Here is a 22,483-nt window from a genome sequence, read left to right as displayed (position 1 = left end):
CTAGGATTAAACGTCAGGAATTGTTAAAACTGAGTTTACATGTATTTGTCTAAGGTGTATGTAAAATTCCGACTTCAACTGTACCTCAAAAACACACATTACCTCTTACATGCAGCCATAACACTTCTCAAACAGATTCCATTCACACCTCAACCCAACCCACATCTTTCATTCCACACACAAGAAATCTGACCTCGCTGTGTATAGGCTGAGCTGGGGTGATTTTTCACACCCTACCTGGGAGGAAAGGAGGGAGAGAGGAAAGGTGGGGTTCAGGGAGGGAAAGAGGGAGGAGGCTGCTGTTGAAGAATGGTCAATTCTTTCAGCAGGGTGTAGCGATTAATACCAGAGACACAGAGTTACAGGCACACTAGAGCCAGAGCCTTGCACACAGAGAATAGAATGTAGGGTAGTATGGTTTCCTATGAAACCATACGGTTTTGTCACAGGAGGTGGTGTAATATCATCACAGGATATTAAAAGGTCAAATACAGCAATTTTGATCTCAATATCAAATAATTTCAGGGTAATAATTAAGTACCTTACTGTGATTTTCTTTTTTACCATACTAATTGAAAACAAAAATAGATTTTCAGCAAAGAGCAACTTTTAAGCAATAATGTTACTAGTACTTTCTGGGAGTGGTCTGGAGGAGAATAGTGAAAACTAGCTGTTGGCAGAGGGGTTTGGAACGCTCTTGTTATTTGGTCTATTATTAACTAATTAACCCTGGCCAAAACTCCATCCCACAATAGTACATTATCATTTTAACAGTATTATTTCAACTCCAGTGTGGAAATATATATAAAGAACACAGGACAATCAAGTTTTTGACTGCACTAAGATCCAATACTAAATGTACAAAATAGGCTACTACATAGTAAGGCCACCATTTCATCCAGTTATTCACAGATCACATCACATTTTATGTCACATGTGCCGAATTACAGTGAAATGCTTACTTACAAGACCTTAAACCAACAACGCAGTTTTAAGAAAATACTGAAAACAAATATTTAAAGAGGAGCAGTAATATAACAATAGCGGGGCTATATACAGTGGGTAATAGTACAGGGTTGATATGTGGGGGCACCAGTGTCGAGGTAATTGAGGTAATAAACTCAGCAAAAAAAAGAGACGTCCCTTTTTCAGGACCCTGTCTTTCAAAGATAATTTGTAAAAATCCAAATAACTTCACAGATCTTCATTGTAGAGGGTTTAAACACTGTTTACCATGCTTGTTCAATGAACCATAAACAATTCATGAACATGCACCTGTGGAACGGTCGTTAACTTCTTCAATATAGGGGCGCTCTTAATTTTTGGATAAAAAACGTTCCCGTTTTAAACAAGATATTTTGTCACAAAAAGATGCTTGACTATGCATATAATTGACAGCTATGGAAAGAAAACACTGACGTTTCCAAAACTGCAAAGATATTATCTGTGAGTGCCACAGAACTGATGCTACTGATGAAACCAAGAAATCATGAAATTTCAAACAGGAAATGGCCCAGATTTTGAGGGCGCTGTGTTCCAATGTCTCCTTATATGGCTGTGAATGCGCCAGGAATGAGCCTTTCTGTCGTTTCCCCAAGGTGTCTGCAGCATTGTGACGTATTTGTAGGCATATCATTGGAAGATTGACCATAAGAGACTACATTTACCAGGTGCCCGCTTGGTGTCCTCCGTCGAAACGCTGACAGTGAGAGGATGTTACTTTTTGTTGCTATCAAAGTGACTATGCATAGGTAATAACAGAGGAGCAGCAGCGTGGGGGGGGGGGCAATGCAAATAGTCTGGGTAGCCATTTGGCTAGATGTTCAGGGGTCTTATGGTTTGGCTTGGGGGTAGAAGCTGTTTAGAAGCCTCTTGGCCCTAGACTTGGCGCTCCGGTACCGCTTGCTGTGCGGTAGCAGAGAGAACGGTCTATAACTAGGGTGGCTGGAGTCGGACACATTTTAGGGCCTTCCTCTGACACTGCCTGGTATAGTGGTCCTGGATGGCAGGAAGCTTGGCCACGGTAATGTACTGGGCTGTACGCACTTCCCTCTGTAGTGCCTTGCGGTCGTAGGCTGAGCAGTTGCCATACCAGGCAGTGATGCAATCCGTCAGGATGCTCTCGATGGTGCAGGTGTAAAACCTTTTGAGGATCTGAGGACCCATGCCAAATCCTTTCAGTCTCCTGAGGGGGAATAGATTTTGTCGTGCCCTCTTCAGTCATAGGAAAGGCGTCCATCTTTACACACAATTCACAAAACCTTAACTAGTTCTGCAGAACTTGGCTTGTGGTTAGCCTGAGGTGCTCAGTACTGTACTGAGTCCATCCAACAGTGATCCTAATTACAGCAGCACTGTTCCCACTGAGGCCCTACAGCTCAGTAAGAGGCTCAGTGCGCTGTTCTCTCTTCCTGTCCTCTTTGACTGGAGGTGGCTTTAACCTATTACACAGACTCAAATATATACCTGGAAGTGCTCAGCCTGACCTCAGTCCACACACACAAACAGCGACCAAAGCTACTTAGCCCTGAGCTATACTGGGCTCCATTCATAAAGCACTAGGGCCATACTAGGACAGGCTTCCAGGAAGTTGTGCTTAACCAATGTTCTGTTCCCTCTCAGTGTCACTGACCTGTAGGTCCCTAGCCAATGATAAGCAACATAACGGAGATCGGCGGTGACTACCTGGTCAACAGCATTTTCCAATCACAGAAGTGCTTTTTTCTACCTGGGGCAGCAGGTAGCCTAGTGGTTAGAGTGTTGGGGCCGGAAAGGTTGCTGGATCGAATCCCTGAGCAGACAAGGTAACAATCTGTCGTTCTGCCCCTGAACAAGGCAGTTAACTCACTGTTCCCTGGTAGGTCGCCACTGTAAATAAGAATTTGTTCTTAACTGACTTCCCATATCAGATCCTTAAATAAAGGTAAAAAATAGAGTTGAAGTCGGAAGTTTACATACACTTAGGTTGGAGTCATTAAAACTTTTTTTATAACCACTCCACAAATTTATTGTTAACAAACTATAGTTTTGGAAAGTCGGTTAGGACATCTACTTTGTGCATGGCAAGTAATTTTCCAACAATTTTCTACAAACAGATAATTTCACTGTATCACAATTTCAGTGGGTCAGAAGTTTACATACACTAAGTTGACTGTGCCTTTAAACAACTCGTAAAATTCCAGAAATTGTCATGGCTTTAGAAGCTTCTGATAGGCTAATTGACATACTTTCAGTCAACTGGAGGTGTACCTGTGGATTGTATTTCAAGGCCTACCGTCAAAATCGGTGCCTGTTTGCTTGACATTATGGGAAAATCAAAAGAAATCAGCCAAGACCTCAGAAAAAAATATTGTAGACCTCCACAAGTCTGGATCATCCTTGGGAGCGATTTCCAAATGCCTGAAGGTACCACGTTCATCTGTACAAACAATAGTACACAAGTATAAACACCATGGGACCACGCAGCCGGCATACCGCTCAGGAAGGAGAAGCGTTCTGTCTCCGAGAGATGAACGTACTTTGGTGCAAAAAGTGTAAATCAATCCCAGAACAACAGCAAATGACCTTGTGAAGTTGCTGGAGGAAACAGGTACAAAAGTATCTATATCCACAGTAAAACGAGTCCTATATCAACATAGCCTGAAAGGCCGCTCAGCAAGGAAGAATTCACTGGTCCAAAACCGCCATAAAAAAGCGAGACTACGGTTTGCAACTGCACATGGGGACAAAGATCGTACTTTCTGGAGAAATGTCCTCTGGTCTGAAAAAAAAATAAAAAATAGAACTGTTTGGCCATAATGACCATCGTTGTGTTTGGAGGAAAAAGCGGTAGGCTTGCAAGCCGAAGAACACCATCCCACCGTGAAGCACAGGGGTGGCAGCGCTTTGCTGCATGAGGGACTGGTGCACTTCACAAAATAGATGGCACCATGAGGAAAGAAAATAATGTGGATATATTTAAGCAATGTCTCAAGACGTCAGGAAGTTAAAGCTTGGTCGCAAATGGGTCTTACAAATGGACAATGAGCCCAAGCATACTTTCAAAGTGGTGGCAAAATGGCTTAAGGACAACAAAGTCAAGGTATTGGAGTGGCCATCACAAAGCCCTGACCTCAATCCCATAGATCATTTCTGGGCAGAACTGAAAAAGCATGTGCAAGCAAGGAAGCCTACAAACCTGACTCAGTTACACCAGCTCTGCCAGGGTGAATGGGCCAAAATTCACCCAACTTATTGTGGGAAGCTTGTGAAAGGCTACCCAAAACATTTGACCCAAGTTAAACAATTTAAAAGGCAATGCTACCAAATACTAATTGAGTGTATGTAAACCTCTGACCCACTGGGAATGTGATGAAATAAATCATTCTCTCTACTCTTATTCTGACATTTCACAGTCTTAAAATAAAGTGGTGATCCTAACTGACCTAAAACAGAGAATTTTTACGAGGATTAAAGTCAGGAATTGTGAAAAACTGAGTTTAAATGTATTTGGCTGAGGTGTATGTAAACTTCAGACTTAAACTGAATATAAAATAAACCCTATCCTTAACTCCAAAAAATATATATAATAAAAACATTATAAGCAGTTAATGTCTCAGACAAGGCAAACTTACTAACTTAGTTAATGTACTCGCACACCAATTCTGACAATATTGCTTCTCTTGTCCATTCAATGTGATGGTGGCCTGGTAGATGTTAAACACATACCTAAGATGAGCTAACCTTCATTTTGACTATGTACTTTGTGCCATATTGCTGTATCGTACATGGTTAGGTCGAAGACCTGCTGAAGACTCAGTAAGGATCTGATCTGGCCCCAATCCAATACACTCACCTACATCATGCATGCAACTACTACATACTGACAAATGCCATGCAACCAGCAGGCAACAACTTAGCAACCATCAAACTGTCAACTGACAAATAGTGACAACGTCAGTCCCCTAAACCATGCAACTATGAAAACAACTGAACAGGCACACAACTATCAACACACAAAAGCTTAAGATATTAATTTTAAGTTAATTTTGTTCTGTAAAAAACAAGACAAACAATTAACCCTTACCCTACATAATATCTTTACTATGTACCATACATAGTTTTTCCATAACATTATCATACAGTCAATTTTTAAATACTGCCATGCGCACATTCCAATTCCACAACTGTATTAAATTTAATTACCATCCATGTTTCAAATGAAAACAGTAATACCAATCGTTAAACCAATGGTTAGACTGACAAAGCCAAGAGCAATAGAGACAATGCAGCTTAGTGTCTTCCTTCCATTGGCTTGTTTCCAGACTCCTGTACAGTTAGAGCAGACAGACAAAGTCTATACCTCTTCAGTTACAGTATTAAGAGACTAACCCTGTTGTTAGCAGACACGGTAGACAAAGAGACTAGGTCAACAGTAGACTAGCTCCAGTAAGGCATCGTTTAGCTCTAGTATGAGTATTTTGTTTACCTCTTGAGGTGTTGCTCCAGTTCCCTGAACAACAGCTTCATGGCCATCTCGTCCCGGCTTTGCACCCGGACCACCAGCTCTCTCATCGGGCTGTCCGTCAACTCTCCTCCAATAGAATCAGATATATTCCTATTTTCTAGTCCCTCGGTCCCTTACTCTCTCTTAAAATCACTGTATATTCCTTCTGAGTTCCACCAGTCTGGAGAGCATTGGTGGAGATGTGGGGACAAGCCAAGGCTGCGTATGCATGTCTTTAGCCTCTGTGTGCTTCTCCAAGGCAGGCGAACTAGCGACTGATTGAGCAAAAACAAGACTAGGGCACCTGTGACATCACAGTACTGCGTGCAGTCATGTGACCTAGTGTTACATAAACCATCAAAACAGATTAGCTTCTTCCCTGATGAGCACTTCTCCTCCTCCTCCTCCTCCTCCTATCCTCCCCTTTCCCTCTCTCCTCCCCTCCCTGGTGAGCCCTGGGTCTACTACACTCCAACAGACAAGAGAGGTGGTTACCATTCTCACACTACACCACCGTCCTCTAAACATTCACCTCTTCTCACTTGCCCTCTCCCTTCCTCCAGGGTGGTGTTGGGCCCCCTCTCTGTTTAGGAGACCCCCCCCCCAAAGGCAGGGTGTCAGGAGGGCCGAGTCCGGCCCCTGTATTTGAGCCAGGTCTTATCTTGTCACTTCTCATCAACAGGGTGGGCTAATGGGGGGCTTAACGCCTGCATACACAGAAAGAGTACAACACACACACGCGTCTGCAAACTTAGTCAGCCAGCAGCCTGGGTTAGGGGAATAACACAGACAAGGACAAAGCAGAGGGATTTACCTGTTTAAATACACTGAGGCCTGAGTCAGAGTGGGCTTTCTATTGTTCAGATGTCCAACTGGGGCAGTTTACATTAGCCTGAAGGATACGGACTTGACCCATGATGTGACATCAACCTCTTTCACACGCAACTGACTACACACACTTAATAAGCCATCTAATAACTTATACCATATTGATAAACACATTTTATGTCTACAAGTGCTCTGATTGGTTGGTAAACTCAAGTGAAGGCCCACAGATGGTGATGGGGTGGAACACAGTATGTTATAGAGCAACATACTGTATTGTAATTGTGTTGCTGATTATGCCTGGTTAAATTAACCCCGAGGGGATTGATCCAGTCATATTCTATTGTTTGGTACATTTGGGAAATAGTGGGCTAAAGATGCTACCCCTGATCTGCCAGTCTGATCCTTACCATTTGTGCGTGTGTTTGTATATGTCAACCCAACGTGTATGAATGTGTAGCCTACTTCATACACAACCACCAGTTTATAAATAGCAAGTCCTAAACCATTCACTGACAATGTGAAAGAGATTTTATTTTGTGAAAGAGATTTGGAGAATGTCCCTCAGCTTATACATGGAATATAGGTAGAAAGGGAGAAGGAAAGAGACAGGTGCCATTTGAATATTTGGAATGAGAGGAGCAGGTCACACAAGAGATGAGTCCTGCTCGTTCCAGCTCTCACTTTCAACAGAGTTGAGTCCTGCTCTCTCTCTCTCTCAACAGAGTTGAGTCCTGCTCTCTCTCTCTCTCAACAGAGTTGAGTCCTGCTCTCTCTCTCTCTCTCAACAGAGTTGAGTCCTGCTCTCTCTCTCTCAACAGAGTTGAGTCCTGCTCTCTCTCTCTCTCAACAGAGTTGAGTCCTGCTCTCTCTCTCTCTCAACAGAGTTGAGTCCTGCTCTTGAGTCCTGCTCTCTCTCTCTCAACAGAGTTGAGTCAGAGAGTTGAGTCCTGCTCTCTCTCTCTCTCAACAGAGTTGAGTCCTGCTCTCTCTCTCTCTCACAGAGTTGAGTCCTGCTGCTCTCTCTCTCTCAACAGAGTTGAGTCCTGCTCTCTCTCTCTCTCAACAGAGTTGAGTCCTGCTCTCTCTCAACAGAGTTGAGTCCTGCTCTCTCTCTCTCAACAGAGTTGAGTCCTGCTCTCTCTCTCTCTCAACAGAGTTGAGTCCTGCTCTCTCTCTCTCTCAACAGAGTTGAGTCCTGCTCTCTCTCTCTCTCAACAGAGTTGAGTCCTGCTCTCTCTCTCTCAACAGAGTTGAGTCCTGCTCTCTCTCTCTCAACAGAGTTGAGTCCTGCTCTCTCTCTCTCAACAGAGTTGAGTCCTGCTCTCTCTCTCTCAACAGAGTTGAGTCCTGCTCTCTCTCTCTCAACAGAGTTGAGTCCTGCTCTCTCTCTCTCAACAGAGTTGAGTCCTGCTCTCTCTCTCTCAACAGAGTTGAGTCCTGCTCTCTCTCTCTCTCAACAGAGTTGAGTCCTGAGTCCTCTCTCTCTCTCTCTCAACAGAGTTGAGTCCTGCTCTCTCTCTCTCTCAGAGTTGAGTCCTGCTCTCTCTCTCTCTCTCACAGAGTTGAGTCCTGCTCTCTCTCTCAACAGAGTTGAGTCCTGCTCTCTCTCTCTCAACAGAGTTGAGTCCTGCTCTCTCTCTCTCTCAACAGAGTTGAGTCCTGCTCTCTCTCTCAACAGAGTTGAGTCCTGCTCTCTCTCTCTCAACAGAGTTGAGTCCTGCTCTCTCTCTCTCAACAGAGTTGAGTCCTGCTCTCTCTCTCTCAACAGAGTTGAGTCCTGCTCTCTCTCTCTCAACAGAGTTGAGTCCTGCTCTCTCTCTCTCTCAACAGAGTTGAGTCCTGCTCTCTCTCTCTCAACAGAGTTGAGTCCTGCTCTCTCTCTCTCTTGAGTCCTGCTCTCTCTCTCTCAACAGAGTTGAGTCCTGCTCTCTCTCTCTCTCTCAACAGAGTTGAGTCCTGCTCTCTCTCTCTCTCTCAACAGAGTTGAGTCCTGCTCTCTCTCTCTCTCTCAACAGAGTTGAGTCCTGCTCTCTCTCTCAACAGAGTTGAGTCCTGCTCTCTCTCTCTCTCAACAGAGTTGAGTCCTGCTCTCTCCAGAGTTGAGTCCTGCTCTCTCTCTCAACAGAGTTGAGTCCTGCTCTCTCAACAGAGTTGAGTCCTGCTCTCTCTCTCTCAACAGAGTTGAGTCCTGCTCTCTCTCTCTCAAGATAGTTGAGTCCTGCTCTCTCTCTCAACAGAGTTGAGTCCTGCTCTCTCTCTCTCTCAACAGAGTTGAGTCCTGCTCTCTCTCTCAACAGAGTTGAGTCCTGCTCTCTCTCTCTCAACAGAGTTGAGTCCTGCTCAACAGAGTTGAGTCCTGCTCTCTCTCTCAACAGAGTTGAGTCCTCTCAACAGAGTTGAGTCCTGCTCTCTCTCTCTCTCAACAGAGTTGAGTCCTGCTCTCTCTCTCTCTCTCAACAGAGTTGAGTCCTGCTCTCTCTCAACAGAGTTGAGTCCTGCTCTCTCTCTCTCTCTCAACAGAGTTGAGTCCTGCTCTCTCTCTCTCTCTCAACAGAGTTGAGTCCTGCTCTCTCTCTCTCAACAGAGTTGAGTCCTGCTCTCTCTCTCAACAGAGTTGAGTCCTGCTCTCTCTCTCTCAACAGAGTTGAGTCCTGCTCTCTCTCTCTCAACAGAGTTGAGTCCTGCTCTCTCTGAGTCCTGCTCTCTCTCTCTCAACAGAGTTGAGTCCTGCTCTCTCTCTCAACAGAGTTGAGTCCTGCTCTCTCTCTTGAGTCCTGCTCTCAACAGAGTTGAGTCCTGCTCTCTCTCTCTCAACAGAGTTGAGTCCTGCTCTCTCTCTCTCAACAGAGTTGAGTCCTGCTCTCTCTCTCTCTCTCAACAGAGTTGAGTCCTGCTCTCTCTCTCTCTCTCAACAGAGTTGAGTCCTGCTCTCTCCATCTCTCTCTCTCAACAGAGTTGAGTCCTGCTCTCTCCAGCTGGGACTCTCAACAGAGAAGAACGGACCAGAAACACCGCCTCAGCATGTTACACCATCTCAGAGAGGCGGAGAGAGAGAGGTGTATGAAGTACATGGATCCTGTTCCCATGCGATGTGTTGGGCTGACCGCACCAGCCTCTGGAGAGCACGGTAGTTGCGGTCGGTGCAATTGTTGTATCAGGCCGTGATACAGCCTGACAGGATGCTCTGAATGGTGGAAAAATGTATGAGGTTCCTAGGGGTCAAGCTGAACTTCTTCAGCCTCCTGAGGTTGAAGAGGTGCTGTTGCATGAAGGCACCATTTCAGGTTGTCAGTGATGTGCACACAGAGGAATCTGAAGCTCGGACCCTCTCCACTGCAGCCCCGTCAATGTGGATGGGGTGTGCTCTCTCTGCTATCACCTGTAGTCCACAATCAGCCTCTTCATTTTGTTGATGTTGAGGGAGAGGTTATTTTCCTGGGTCCCTTCTGCCAGGGCTCTCACCTCCCCGTCTCATCATTGTTGGTAATCAGGCCTACCACTACTGTCTCGCCATCACCCACTGAATAGATTGCAGATTGAAAATGTTTGAGCTAATATTACAGTAAGTCAATATTTATATTTAGGAATTAGCATGGCATTTAGTCAATTAATATAATGCACCTTTGGATTTTACCCTGGTCTCGAAAGCAAATGGTTAGAACGTTTGTAAAGTTAGGAGAACTTGTTCCGTGAAAGCAAAATTATAGCTGTCCTTTACGAAATTACCCTGTACATTTAAAAATGACCAAATACACAAACTGTTTACAGAAAAACCACCAAAACTATTTTCTTACTGTGAACCTGAACAACCTAAATAAAATCTGAATGAGTAAAAACAGTCAATTCCTAATATAATAATGTGTTTTCTGACCGATGCATGCTTAATTTGGATTGGGCTCCCACAGACCTCTTAAATATTTGAACCGGGGACCAATGCAAATTGGTAAAATGTTACATTCCTAGTTTATAGCAATTCCCATATGTAACATGTGGTCAAGTGGATCCAATATTTCATGAAAAGGTTCAGATGGCGTTTTACAGCCCACCATTCAACACATATCCCCAAACATTACTAAGATACGTACAGGTTTACTAAGCTGAGTTCTCAAAAGGTGCTCTGCTATGTGGGTGTATGGTCTGATAGGGATAAATGGATAGTAGTGATAGGGGGGAGAAATCGATAGTTTCAGTATCGTCATATTATATATTATATCGTCATATTATTCTGGGATGATATATCGATATCTTACTCCAAGTATCGATTATTTAAAAAAAAACATACAAATAATAAACTTGCTACTGTAGTTCTTTTTACATTTATTTAACCCTTATTGTACCAGGTAAGTTGACTGAGAACACATTCTCAATTACAGCAACGACCAGGGGAATAGTTACAGGGGAGAGGCGATGAATGAGCTGATTGTAAGCTGGGGATGATTAGGTAACGTAAGCTATTCGGCTGTACATGTGCAAAAACTGCAGTATTTTTCATCCTATATCATGTACTTTATTGTTTAAATATTGAGCCAACATGTTTGCAGCACTTTTATTTGCTTTACTAATCAAAACTCGTTCTCTCATGTCCTCGTCTCTCTGCAACAGACATCGAGTGAACAATATGTTTGAAACATCAAATCGCAATATCGAGTTGCAATACATACTGAATCGAGAGAAACTAAATAAATATTGTATTGGCACCTACAGCTGAAGTCGGAAGTTTACATACACCTTAGCCAAATACATTTAAACTCAGATTTTCACAATTCCTGACATTTAATCCTAGTAAAAATTCCCTGTCTTAGGTCAGTTAGGATCACCACTTTATTTGAAGAATGTGAAAAGTCAGAATAATAGTGGAGGAAATTATTTATTTCAGCTTTTATTTATTTCATCACATTCCTAGTGGGTCAGAAGTTTACATACACTCAATTAGTATTTGGTAGCATTGCCTTTAAATTGTTTAACTTGGGTTTCGGGTAGCCTTCCACAAGCTTCCCACAATAAGTTGGGTGAATTTTGGCCCATTCCTCCTGACAGAGCTGGTGTAACTGAGTCAGGTTTATAGGCCTCCTTGCTCACACACACTTTTTCATTTCTGCCCACACATGTTCTATAGGATTGAGGTCAGGGCTTTGTGTGGCCACTCCAATACCTTGACTTTGTTGTCTTTAAGCCATTTTGCCACAACTTTGGATGTATACTTGGGGTCATTGTCCATTTGGAAGACTCTTTTTCCTCCACACATACCGATGGTCATTATGGCCAAACAGTTCTGTTTGTTTCATCAGACCAGAAAACATTTCTCCAAAAAGTACGATCTTATTCCCCATGTGCAGTTGCAAACCGTAGTCTGGCTTTTTTTATGGCAGTTTTGGAGCAGTTTCTACTTCCTTGCTGAGCGGCCTTTCAGGTTATGTCGATATAGGACTTGTTTTACTGTGGATATAGATACTTTTGTACCCGTTTCCATCACAAGGTCCTTTGATGTTGTTCTGGGATTGATTTGCACTTTACACACACCAAAGTACGTTCATCTCTAGGAGACAGAACGCGTTTACTTCCAGAGCGGTGTGACGGCTGCATGGTCCCATGGTGTTTATACTTGTGTACTATTGTTTGTACAGATGAACGTGGTACCTTCAGGCGTTTGGAAATTGCTCCCAAGGATGAACCAGACTTGGAGGTCTTGGCTCATTTCTTTAGATTTTCCCATGATGTCAAGCAAAGAGGCACTGAGTTTGAAGGTAGGCCTTGAAATACATCCACAGGTACACCTCCAATTGACAGAAACTTCTAAAGCCATGACATCATTTTCGGACATTTTCCAAGCTGTTTAAAGGCACAGTCAACTTTGTGTATGTAAACGTCTGACCCATTGGAATTGTGATACAGTGAATTATAAGTTAAATAATCTGTCTGTAAACAATTATTGGAAACATTACTTGTGTCATGTACAAAGTAGATGTCCTAACCGACTTGCCAAAACTATAGTTTGTGAACAAGAAATTTGTGGAGTGGTTGAAAAACGAGTTAATGACTCCAACCTAAGTGTATGTAAACTTACGACGTCAAGCATCGTGACAATATTGTATCGTGAGGTCCCAAGCAATTCTCAGCCCAATGAGAGGTGTCTGACAAAGCGTGTGCTGATCCACACAGCGGCCATTACATAGATGTGTGTGAGAAAAATAAAGGCTACAGGTATGACTAATGTGGAGTGAAACCAGGCATTAGCAGGTCTAACACACTCAAAACACTCCCACACATTATTCTGGGGCACGATGCACCGCCCAAAGACATTTTGAATACGCTCAAAGACTAGAGATTCTTACATGAACCATGAAAAGAGGGAAAGTGAGGGCGGCAGAAAGGGAGAGGGAAAGAAAGAAGAGGGAGAAAGAAAGAGAGGGGGAAAGAAAGAGAGGGGGACGGAAAGGGAGAGGGAAAGAAAGAGAGGGGGACAGAAAGGGAGAGGGAAAGAAAGAGAGGGGGACAGAAAGGGAGAGGGAAAGAGAGGGGGACAGAAAGGGAGAGGGAAAGAAAGAGAGGGGGACAGAAAGGGAGAGGGAAAGAAAGAGAGGGGGACAGAAAGGGAGAGGGAAAGAAAGAGAGGGGGACAGAAAGGGAGAGGGAAAGAAAGAGGGGGACAGAAAGGGAGAGGGAAAGAAAGAGAGGGGGACAGAAAGGGAGAGGGAAAGAGAGGGGGACAGAAAGGGAGAGGGAAAGAGAGGGGGACAGAAAGGGAGAGGGAAAGAAAGAGGGGGGACAGAAAGGGAGAGGGAAAGAAAGAGAGGGGGACAGAAAGGGAGAGGGAAAGAAAGAGAGGGGGACAGAAAGGGAGAGGGAAAGAAAGAGAGGGGGACAGAAAGGGAGAGGGAAAGAAAGAGAGGGGGACAGAAAGGGAGAGGGAAAGAAAGAGAGGGGGACAGAAAGGGAGGGGGAAAGAGAGGGGGGACAGAAAGGGAGAGGGAAAGAAAGAGAGGGGGACAGAAAGGGAGGGAGGGAAGAGGGAAAGAGAGGGGGCAGAAAGGGAGAGGGAAAGAGAGGGGCAGAAAGGGAGAGGGAAAGAAAGAGAGGGGGACGGAAAGAAAGAGAGGGGGGACGGAAAGGGAGGAAAGGAAAGAAAGAGAGGGGGACGGAAAGGGAGAGGGAAAGAAAGAGAGGGGGACAGAAAGGGAGAGGGAAAGAGAGGGGGAGAGAAAGGGAGAGGGAAAGAAAGAGAGGGGGACAGAAAGGGAGGGGGACAGAAAGGGAGAGGGAAAGAGAGGGGGGGCAGAAAGGGAGAGGGAAAGAAAGAGGGGGGCAGAAAGGGAGAGGGAAAGAGCGGGGGAAAGAAAGAGAGGGGGACAGAAAGGGAGAGGGAAAGAGAGGGGGACAGAAAGGGAGAGGGAAAGAGAGGGGGACAGAAAGGGAGAGGGAAAGAGAGGGGGACAGAAAGAGAGGGGGACAGAAAGGGAGAGGGAAAGAAACAGAAAGGGAGGGGGACAGAAAGGGAGAGGGAAAGAAAGAGAGGGGGACAGAAAGGGAGAGGGAAAGAAAGAGAGGGGGACAGAAAGGGAGAGGGAAAGAAAGAGAGGGGGACAGAAAGGGAGAGGGAAAGAAAGAGAGGGGGCAGAAAGGGAGAGGGAAAGAAAGGGGGGCAGAAAGGGAGAGGGAAAGAGAGGGGGACAGAAAGGGAGAGGGAAAAAGAGGGGGGCAGAAAGGGAGAGGGAAAGAGAGGGGGAAAGGAAGAGGGAAAGAGGGGGCAGAAAGGGAGAGGGAAAGAGGGGGGAAGAAAGAGAGGGGGACAGAAAGGGAGAGGGAAAGAAAGAGAGGGGGACAGAAAGGGAGAGGGAAAGAAAAAGAGGGGGACAGAAAGGGAGAGGGAAAGAAAGAGGGGGACAGAAAGGGAGAGGGAAAGCGAGGGGGACAGAAAGGGAGAGGGAAAGCGAGGGGGACAGAAAGGGAGAGGGAAAGAAAGAGAGGGGGACAGAAAGGAGAGGGAAAGTGAGGGGGACAGAAAGGGAGAGGGAAAAAGCGAGGGGGACAGAAAGGGAGAGGGAAAGCGAGGGGGACAGAAAGGGAGAGGGAAAGCGAGGGGGACAGAAAGGGAGAGGGAAAGCGAGGGGGACAGAAAGGGAGAGGGAAAGCGAGGGGGACAGAAAGGGAGAGGGAAAGCGAGGGGGACAGAAAGGGAGAGGGAAAGAGAGGGGGACAGAAAGGGAGAGGGAATGAGAGGGGGACAGAGAGAAAGAGGCGGAAAGAGAGCCAGAGTCAGTCGTGCCTGCGGCTGTAACAGTAGTCTCCCTCATCAGTCTTTGTGTGGAGTCACTGGGCTGTTGATGAGAAGTGACACATGGGGAGGTGTGATGTTAGAAGCCTTTACTGGAGCCTAGAACCAACTGATGTTCCCCTCCACACGCAACCACCAACACGGCTGGACCACTCCAGTGTGTGTGTGAGTGTGTGCGGTCACTGCGGTGTGAACTTGGGCTTATCCCCAGAGACAATAGCAGAGCTGTCCAAATTGGGGCGATGGGAGAGAAAGAGGGGGCAATGAGGATAGAGGGAAACGAAAGAAGGAAGAGAGGGGGATCTGTACATTGGCCTGGAACATGATGTTCTAGCTCCAGACGGCTAGTCAAGCCAGAACATTACTTCCACTCCAGCAGTTGAGTGAACTGGGAGGGCTGAGCTGGATGTATGATACTGTACACTCACCGGCGCTGTGGGTCAGTCACATAGTCATGTTATAGTATGTTATATGGACCCCCAGAGTGAAAGTCTTAATCAAATAGGATTGGTTGGCCCTTTCACACTATTAACCTCATGAGACACACACTTATCTTTAGGACTCTTACTGTCCGCACATACCCAAACACAGATGGGACAGATGGGTGGTTTGATTGTTTCCAAACAGACCAGGACTTCACACTACCAGATAACAGATCCTAATCCACCATCTAGTACATACTGTACACTATCAATAGTTTTTATTTCCTGGAATATAAACGCTGAAAAGTCATCAAAAAAGAACAGTATTTGTAAGTGATGTAACATAGCACAGGTCCTCATCAATATACTGTCAGTAATCAACTGATAGGATTCACACAGACTCACAGACCAATGCACCACACACAGGCTCTCACACACACACTGCCAATAGAGGGTTAACCGGAGGGCAGACGTGTACAGTTTATGTAGAGTGTAAACCAGCCAACTTCTTTACCCACATCCACTGAAATGCAATGCAATAGAGACACGCGTCAAATGTCCTATAAATTGGGGACATTGTGTTCCTGCATAAGGAATGTTTCTCTGTTAAATGAGATGTGTGTGTTCATGCATGTGTGTTCATGCGTGTGGCTGTTCATGTTAGTGTGCTGTGTACTCCTGTGCAGCTCATGTTCTACTGGACAAGAGTAATCCCTCTTGGTAACAGAGAGCAGCTTCAAAGCATAAATACTGCACTAAAAACACACAGACCCCCACACACACACTCACACTCACAAGAGAGAAGACAGAATAGTGAAGTACACTGACTGTAAAGTCCAAAGTCTGATATTTCAGAGAAGTCAGGACAGTCCTTACAGAAGGTTCTAGTGTTGATCTGTAAACTCTTCAAAAGAATGTCCCCATTTTAATCGTTATTGTCCCAACAATTACTAAACTACCAGATTTACACTACCGTTCAAAAGTTTGGGGTCACTTAGAAATGTCAATGTTTTTGAAATAAAAGCACATTTTTAGTCCCTTAAAATAACATCAACTTGATTAGAAATACAGTGTATACATTGTTAATGTTGTAAATTACTATTGTGTAGCTGTAAATGGCTGATTTTTTAAAATGGAATATCTACAGTTGAATTCGGAAGTTTACATACATTTACATACAAGCCAAATACATTTAAACTAAGTTTTTCACAATTCCTGACATTTTATCCTAGTAAACATTCCCAGTCTTAGGTCAGTAAGGATCACCACTTTATTTAAAGAATGATTTAGAGAGAGAATGATTTATTTAAGCTTTTATTTATTTCGTCATATTCCCAAGTGGGTCAGAAGTTTACATACACTCAATTAGTATTTGGTAGGATTGCCATCATTTTTTTTTTTTTTTTACTTGGGTCAAACATTTTGGGGAGCCTTCCACAAGCTTCCGACAATAAGTTGGGTGAATGTTGACCCATTCCTCCTGACAGAGCTGGTGTAACTGAGTCAGGTTTGTATGCCCTCTTGCTCGTACACACTTTTTCAGTTCTGCCCACAAATCTTCTATAGGATTGAGTCCAGGGCTTTGTGATGGCCACTCCAATACGTTGACTTTGTGGTCCTTAAGCCATTTTGCTACAACTTTTGAAGTATGCTTGGGGTCATTGTCCAGTTGGAAGACCCATTTGCGATCAAGCTACAAGTACATTAGAGTGTCACGCTTGAGAAACAGACAACTCACAAGTCCTCAACTAGTACCCGTAAAACAACAGTCTCAACGTCAAAAGTGAAGAGGCGACTCCGGGATGCTGGTCTGTTTTATTAAGATTTCCTCTGTCCAGTGTCTGTGTTATTTAGCCTATCTTTTATTTTTATTGGCCAGTCTGAGATATGGCTTTTTCTTTGCAACTCTGCCTAGAAGGCCAGCATCCCGGAGTTGCCTCTTCACTGTTGATGTTGAGACGGGAGTTTTGCGGGTACTATTTAATGAAGTTGCCAGTTGAGGACTTGCGAGGCGACTGTTTCTTAAACTAGACCCTAATGGATTTGTCCTCTTGCTTAGTTGTGCACCAGGGCCTCCCACTCCTCTTTCTATTCTGGTTTGGGACAGTTTGCGCTGTTCTGTGAAGCGAGTAGTACACAGCGTTGTACCAGATCTTCAGTTTCTCTGCAATTTCTCGCATGGAATAGCATTCATTTCTCAGAACAAGAATAGACTGTCGAGTTTCAGAAGAAAGGTCTTTGTTTCTGGCCATTTTGAGCATGTAATCGAACCTACAAATGCTGACACTCCAGATACTCAACTAGTCTAAAGAAGGACGGTTTTATTGCTTCTTTAAAATCAGCACAACAGTTTTCAGCTGTGCTAACAATTGCAAAAGGGTTTTCTAATGATCAATTAGCCTTTTAAAATGATCAACTTGGATTAGCTAACACAACGTGCTATTGGAACACAGGAGTGATGGTTGCTGTGGGTGGGGTTATATCCTGCCTGTTTGGCCCTGTCCGGGCGTATCGTCGGATGGGGTATGGTGTCTCCCGACCCCTCCCGTCCCAGCCTCCAGTATATATGCTGCAGTATTTTATCTGTCAGGGGGCTAGGGTCAGTCTGTTATATCTGGAGTATTTCTCCCGTCTTATCCGGTGTCCTGTGTGAATTTAAGTATGCTCTCTCTAATTCTCTCTTTCTCTCCTTTTCTCTTTCTTTCTCTCTCTTTCAGAGAGAGGCCAGATGACTCCTTGCTGTCCCCAGTCCACCTGGTCGTGCTGCTGCTCCAGTTTCAACTGTTCTGCCTGCGGCTAAGGAACCCTGACCTGTTCACCGGATGTGCTACCTGTCCCAGACCTGCTGTTTTCAACTCTCTAGAGATAGCAGGAGCAGTAGAGATACTCTCAATGATCGGCTATGAAAAGCCAACTGACATTTACCCCTGAAGTGCTGACCTGTTGCACCCTAGACAACCACTGATTACCACTGACAACCCTGCTGGTCATCTATGAACCTCTTGGCCATGTTCTGTTATAATCCCCACCCGGCACAGCCAGAAGAGGACTGGCCACCCCTCATTGCCTTGTTCCTCTAGGTTTCTTGCTAGGTTCTGGCCTTTCTAGGGAGTTTTTCCTAGCCACCGTGCTTCTACGCCTGCATTGCTTGCTGTTTGGAGTTTTAGGCTGGGTTTCTGCACAGCACTTTGAGATATCAGCTGATGTAAGAAGGGCTTTATAAACACATTTGATTGATTGATTGCTGATAATGGGCCTCTGTACGCCTATGTAGATATTCCTTTTTATTTTTTAAATCTGCCCTTTCCAGCTACTATAGTCATTTACAACATTAACAATGTCTACACTGTACTTCTGATCAATTTGATGTCATTTTAAAAATGGACAAAAATGTTTGCTTTTCTTTCAAAAACAAGAACATTTCTAAGTGACCCCAAACTTTTGAACGGTAGTATATGTTGTTTTCCCACAACCACTCAACAACCTCCCCCTGCTTCCCTCCCATCCTTCCCGCTCTTCAGCTGTCCATCTGTCTGGTCAGCTGATGACTGCCCTGTCCATCTTCTGACTGGAACAGTAGTGGGGAACAGCTACAATCCGCTTTGGAAGAAGGGAGGGAGGGAGAGAGAGAGAAAGACACAGACAAAGAGCTTTCCAACCTACATCTCCATGACATAGCAGAGAGCAGAGGGGAGAGAGGAACTAGCTTCTGTCCACTGCCAGCTTATCAGCCAGCCCTACCCATCCATGCCCTCTCACAGAGACATGAACTGCTGGGGCTCAGTGCTATACACCCTTATGACTCTTTCAGACTATACTCATATACACACAGAGAGAACACGAGCTACTGCCCAGAGCCACAAACACACATCCTATAATGTGCAGATAAAAAGCCACAGCACGCAGAGCATGCGCACACAAGCCTCTCTTCTGAGAGGATTTGAATATGGCTTTTTCCTCACTGCTTCTCTGACATGCTACAGTATAGCCTAATGATGAGTAACTATCTGCACATTATAGGACAGGGACTTGACATGAAGTGGTTTAACTAAGTGCCTAATGCTAGTAGCAAATAGTGTACAGTAATAAAATAAGCGGTGGTCCATGTTATATAATAATAGAGCTTAGCTCCCTGAACGATCTTACTGATTACGAGCTCCAATACCCCCGTCTCCATAGGTGTCTGTCATCCCAGAATATAGGAGAAATTACATAATTTCCAAATTAGAGCCATTACTGCTCCCTCAAATCCTCCGGTATTCCCCGTGTGTATCTGTACGTGTAAACCTATAGAGTAGTTGTTAGTGTGACAACTGGTACACTTTCACTTCAACACCAACTAAAACACTTGAATAGCCCTTTCAGGAAATTGGATGATTGATGCTAGTTATAAAAAGGTGTGTAGTACAGACCTCTAACCATTATCCTTTCTCTCAGTTTCTGGTCTTGAGTTAAAGACATCAGTTGACCAACACCTGAGCTTTGCTTATCTGCCGCTTCAGAGAAGTTGATCATGGAATTTCATTCTGCGCGGATATACAGCTAAACCCTGGCCTGTAGGACTACAGGCCCTGACTCCTCTCCTTCCCGTGTGTGTTGTTGTACCTTATAAGATGTTCAGAGAGAGAAGAGGAAGCGAGTGGAATAACTAGAAAAACTGCATCAGGCCAAAGGCAGTGACGACAGAGGGCTAACATAAGCACCTCTTAATCCTACAGAAAACACATAGCTCAGTGGCTGCAGATCCATACATGGACTGGGATATACACACCGTGTGTGTGTACAGTGCATTCGGAAAGTATTCAGACCCCTAGACTTTTTCCACATTGTTACGTTACGTCACGTCCTTATTCTAAAAGGGATGATTCTCCCCCCCCCCCTCCCCCATCAATCTACACACAATACACTATAAGGACGAATCAAAAACAGGTTTTTTAGAAATGTTTAACCAATTATTCAAAATAAAAAAACTGAAATACCACATTTACATCAGTATTCAGACCCTTTACTCAGTACTTTGTTGAAGCACCTTTGGCAGCAATTACACCCTAGACTCTTCTTGGGTATGACATTACAAGCTTGGCACACCTGTATGAGGAGTTTCTCCCATTCTTCTCTGCAGATCCGCTCAAGCTCTGTCAGGTTAGATGGGGAGCACAGCTGTACATCCATTTTCAGGTCTCTCCAGAGATGTTCAATAGGGTTCACATCTGGGCTCTGGCTGGGACACTAAAGGATGTTCAGAGACTAGTCCTTCCTGTTGGAAGGTGAACCTTTGGCCCAATCTGGAGAATGTTTTCATCAAGGATCTCTGTACTTTGTGCCGTTCATCATTCCCTCGATCCTGACTAGTCTCCCAGTCCCTGCCACTGAAAAACATTCCCCACAGCATGATGCTGCCACCACCATGCTTCACCGTAGGGACGGTGCCAGGTTTCCTCCAGACGTGACGCTTGGCACTCAGGCCAAAGAGCTTAATCTTAGTTTCATCAGACCAGAGAATCTTGTTTCTCATGGTCAGAGTCCTTTAGGTGTCTTTTGGGAAACTCCAAGCAGGCTGTCATGTGCATTTTACTGAGGAGTGGCTTCTGTCTGATTGGTGGAGTGCTGCAGAGAAGGTTGTCCTTCTGGAAGTTTCTCCCATCTCCACCAAGAAACGCCCTTCTCTCCTGATTGCTTAGTTGGGCCGGGCGGCCTGCTCTAGGAAGAGTCTTGATGGTTCCAAACTACTTCCACTTAAGAATGATGGAGGCCACTGTGTTCTTGGGGACCTTCAATGCTGCAAAACAAATGTTGGTACCCTTCCCCAGATCTGTGCCGACAATCCTGTCTCTGAGCTCTACGGACAATTCCTTCGACCTCATTGCTTGGTTATTGCTGACATGCACTGTCAACTGTGGGACCTTATATAGACAGGTGTGTGCCTTTCCAAATCATGTCCAATCAATTAAATTTACCATAGGTGGACACCAACCAAGTTGTGGAAACATCAAGGATGATCAATGGAAACAGGATGCACCTGAGCTCAATTTTGAGTCTCATAGTAAAGGGTCTGAATACTTCTGTAAATAAGTTAGTTTTTTAATACATTTGCTAAAATTTCTAAACACCGGTTTTTGCTGTGTCATTATGCTGTATTTTGTGTAGATTGATGAGGACATTTTTATTTAATCCATTTTAGAATAAGGCAGTTACGTAATAAAATGTGGCAAAAGTCAAGGGGTCTGAATATTTTCTGAATGCACTATTTTTGGACCACTAACACAGAGGAGAGTGAGTCCATCTCCGGATATGCTACTTTCACAGAAATCTTCAGAAATGTCTTCCTGTGCTAGTTAGCGCAGACACTGACCTGTGTCCTGGGCAGTAACACACAGATACAGATACAACCTCTAGCCTGGATACTACTGTTGAGGCCAATGGAGATGCTGTGTGCATTTGAGAGAGTGTTTATATTATGACATTGAGAGCCCAGAGGTCAGAGGAACAACAAGAGAGAGGAACAGAGAAAGAAAAAGCTAGAAGGATGGAGCCTGAGATATAGCTGTGGTGCGGGGGCAGATGCAGAGCAGAACAGGTTTGAACTGGTCAGCTGTGACTGACTGTTCTAAAGGACAGGTCCTATTACAGCATCACAACACTGCAGGCCAGTTAGGATGCTTTAATCAGATGCCCGTAGCAGTAAGTAACAGCACAGGGCTGGATGGGGCCTGTGGCCATTTAGGGCCTACCATCTAATGCCATCACTGGTCAACCCGGCCAAACTACAGTCAAGTGGTCAGAGTGAAGTCTTAACATTACTGGGTCATTTCACCAATTGTCTTTTGAGAAGTGTAAAAAAATATATATGTTTGATTTCACCTATTTTAACATTGTCATGAGCTGTGTTCGAATACCCATACTGTATTCTACATACTTGATGAGTATATGGGGCGGCAGTGTAGCCTAGTGGTTAGAGCATTGGACTAGTAACCGAAAGGTTGCAAGTTCAAATCCCCGAGCTGACAAGGTACAAAATCTGTCGTTCTGCCCCTGAACAGGCAGTTAACCCACTGTTCCTAGGCCGTCATTGAAAATAAGAATTTGTTCTTAACTGACTTGCCTGGTAAAATAAAGGTAAAATAAAAAAAAATAAAAAAATATACACTACATACTATTAGGTCATTTTAGTATACTGTAAACAAACGATAGCCTTTCAGTTGAGTGTACTAGCGCTCCGCCTGTCAACTGGAAGTTGATGCTGTTGCTATGCAACTTCTTGCTAGCTTGTTACCATAACAAATTACTAGCTAGACATCTTACGACTTCATTAATGTATGCACAACAAATATACCACTTAGCTAAGCTAAGAATTACGTGAATATTCAACTCAAATGTTGGGTAGCTAGTTAGATAGCATATAGTTAATAAACTGGCAAGTTCGATGTATTGGTAGCCAACTAACGATGGGTACCTAGCTATGCAGTTTGTATGGCT

General features: G+C 44.5%; 1 protein-coding gene across 2 annotated transcripts in view; it reads right to left on the bottom strand.

Moving 5' to 3' along the window:
• The window catches only part of LOC135547496 (TSC22 domain family protein 1-like), an 87,726-nt gene that overhangs the window by 7,795 nt on the left and 57,448 nt on the right, over positions 1 to 22,483 (bottom strand). The window contains exon 1 of one of the 2 annotated variants that reach the window (XM_064976567.1): positions 5,468 to 5,742. The exons of the other annotated variant lie outside the window; for it this stretch is intronic. Within the exon in view, the coding sequence (XP_064832639.1) occupies positions 5,468 to 5,553 (86 nt within the window). The 5' untranslated portion in view covers positions 5,554 to 5,742. Of the gene's footprint in view, positions 1 to 5,467; positions 5,743 to 22,483 lie in introns of those variants that run through there. 2 annotated transcript variants of the gene reach the window in all.

This window comes from Oncorhynchus masou, chromosome 10 (assembly GCF_036934945.1).
Source record: "Oncorhynchus masou masou isolate Uvic2021 chromosome 10, UVic_Omas_1.1, whole genome shotgun sequence".
Classification (NCBI taxonomy): Eukaryota; Metazoa; Chordata; class Actinopteri; order Salmoniformes; family Salmonidae; genus Oncorhynchus; species Oncorhynchus masou.
Note: the sequence above shows the minus strand (reverse complement) of the source record. Positions and strands in the feature narration are given on the sequence as shown.